This window comes from Antrostomus carolinensis, unplaced genomic scaffold (assembly GCF_000700745.2).
Source record: "Antrostomus carolinensis isolate BGI_N321 unplaced genomic scaffold, ASM70074v2 scaffold22520, whole genome shotgun sequence".
In the NCBI taxonomy this organism is placed as follows: Eukaryota; Metazoa; Chordata; class Aves; order Caprimulgiformes; family Caprimulgidae; genus Antrostomus; species Antrostomus carolinensis.
The window spans coordinates 1-2127 of NW_010288032.1; the positions used below are offsets into that span (position 1 = coordinate 1).

A 2127-nucleotide genomic window follows, 5' to 3' on the forward strand; every position below is an offset into this window, starting at 1 on the left:
CATCATTCTGTGATTCTGTGATTCTGTGACAATAAAAGCCATGTAATGCATAGCCTGGTGTAAAAGGCCATTTGCTAAACAATAAAAGCCATGTAACGCATAGCCTGGTGTAAAAGGCCATTTGCTAAAACCAACACCTTGGCAAGTCTTCAGAATCCTAGATGAAATGGGGATTTGGGTGGGGTTTTTATCTCTTGCTTACCTGAATTAGAAATACCTGAACAGAGTGGTCCTCTTGGTCTGTTGCAGTGAAGCACAGGCTCTTTCTGTTTGCTCTTTTTATAACCATTTGATCCCAGAGTCGGGTGTTGAGAATCAGTCTCAAGCTCCCTTGATTTCGCATAACTAAAATAAGAAGGTTTATATGATAAGACATTGGAACCATCTTCATTTTTACTGCATCAGTTTTTTCTACCACTTCTATACAACTAATATTTTCAGAAATTCCTTTTTAAAATTTGGTCTAAAACCTGACATGGTGAGATTTTTTTTTTAAATAACAGAACATATCAGTTTCTTTCAATACATCTGTCATCATACAAAGCAAATAATCTGCTGAAACTGTGCAATACAGTACAAAAAATGACAGCACAGTAAAAACAGCATTCCAGAAGTGACTTGAAACAGCGCTCCTGGAAAAGCAGACTCAACAAAGAGCAAACTGGTGACTGAGCTAAAGATACATTGCAGTAGAAATACACAGAACCTAACAATGTATGCAAGTACATTGTGTACAAACTGAGTGAAAAGTGCCCAGTGCCTCGGTCCATAATGTAGCTAACTTTGTCAGGCAATGTTAAAAAGATTCTCAGCAACTTGACTTAAATAGAACTAGCTACTCAATTTTAAATGTTCTGAAATAAACTTATTCTGGCCAGCAATAGTGCAAGTTGCATTATTTTGTTATTTAATTCTTACTTAGCCTTGACTGCAACATTCCACACTTATTGCTAGAAGTGTCATTAAGCCTCAGAGATCCTGCGCCTCTTTCAATCCAGGTTAAAGAAAGCTTATTAAATATGAACAGCTTGCAGTTGATCTGAAAGAGAAATACACAATGGAAATTGTCAGCCAATGTTAATTTTATTTGTTCTAAAACTTGATGTTTTTAAGCCTTTTGATATGGCTTTTAGTACATCCATATGCATGTATACAAAGATAGATATATAGATATATCAGCATTATTACTTAAAATGAAATGGCTCCCAGATCTGTGCTAAACTTTCTGTTAGTCATGGAAAACATTCAGCATGAATCCCAGTTTACTTTTTCAATTATTTAATCTTCATTAACTCTTCATTTGTGATATCCACTAACACAGCTGAATTTGTTGCAAGTGTTCTACAATCTTACTCCCTTACTCATTAGAAACATTATGCAGCCCAGGGTACCAGTACCACTACTAGGAGAGTACTACTCCAAAGAGAGCAAAACTTACATGTTCTGACAAGACAAAAGATTTAATCAATGATAAAATAATGTAACTTTTGATGTTAAGATTTTTGAAATCATACACATCATTGCTCTTTTCTGAGAAAATTACAGTTTGAAGATGAAGAATAGCAAAATACATCCTGCTAGGACAGAAAGATATTTGATATTTTAGATTAACTATAAAACTAATTACTTTGACAGAACATTGCTTTTTTCCAAAAAAAGGTTTGTCATTAAAAAAAAATCTTTACTCAAATCACTTCCAGTTTTGAAGTTTTAGTTACCGCCATTATACTGTGTGGATGCTTATAAAATACAACTGTAGAATGAAGTTCTGAAGCAGTCACTGAATGGGACTGTAAGATGAACAAATATCATATCAAAAAGAAAACATGAGCCTACAGAAAAAGGGGTTACTAGAGGCATATCTTTAAAAAGTGAAAATTTAAAATATAAGCTGAAGTTGTTTTCAGATTGTTGCAATCTGTAATGGATCCAGATGGTCTTTTCAATAACAGAACTGCTCACCATCAAGGCTTAACAAAATACACACCTGTAATACATTGTGTTCTGCTTCTTCTCCAGTTATAACTTCAACTTTATCTAACAGAATTTTCTCCACTGGCTTGGAAATACAAGCAGCTGCTGATTCAATTAGTGTTGCATTCCTCAGCAAAGCTGTTTCTGTAGGGA

The 2127-nt window shown here is 34.4% G+C and overlaps 1 protein-coding gene across 1 annotated transcript in view; it reads right to left on the bottom strand.

Moving 5' to 3' along the window:
- Window positions 1-202: 202 nt before the first annotated feature.
- Window positions 203-2127, bottom strand: part of RANBP3L (RAN binding protein 3 like) — a gene marked incomplete at its 3' end in the record, with an annotated part of 25386 nt that continues 23461 nt past the window's right edge. The window contains exons 12-14 of the mRNA XM_029084327.1: window positions 1988-2118; window positions 919-1039; window positions 203-345 (exon numbers count right to left, since the gene is read on the bottom strand). Coding sequence (XP_028940160.1) covers window positions 203-345; window positions 919-1039; window positions 1988-2118 — 395 coding nt within the window. The remainder of the gene's footprint in view (window positions 346-918; window positions 1040-1987; window positions 2119-2127) is intronic.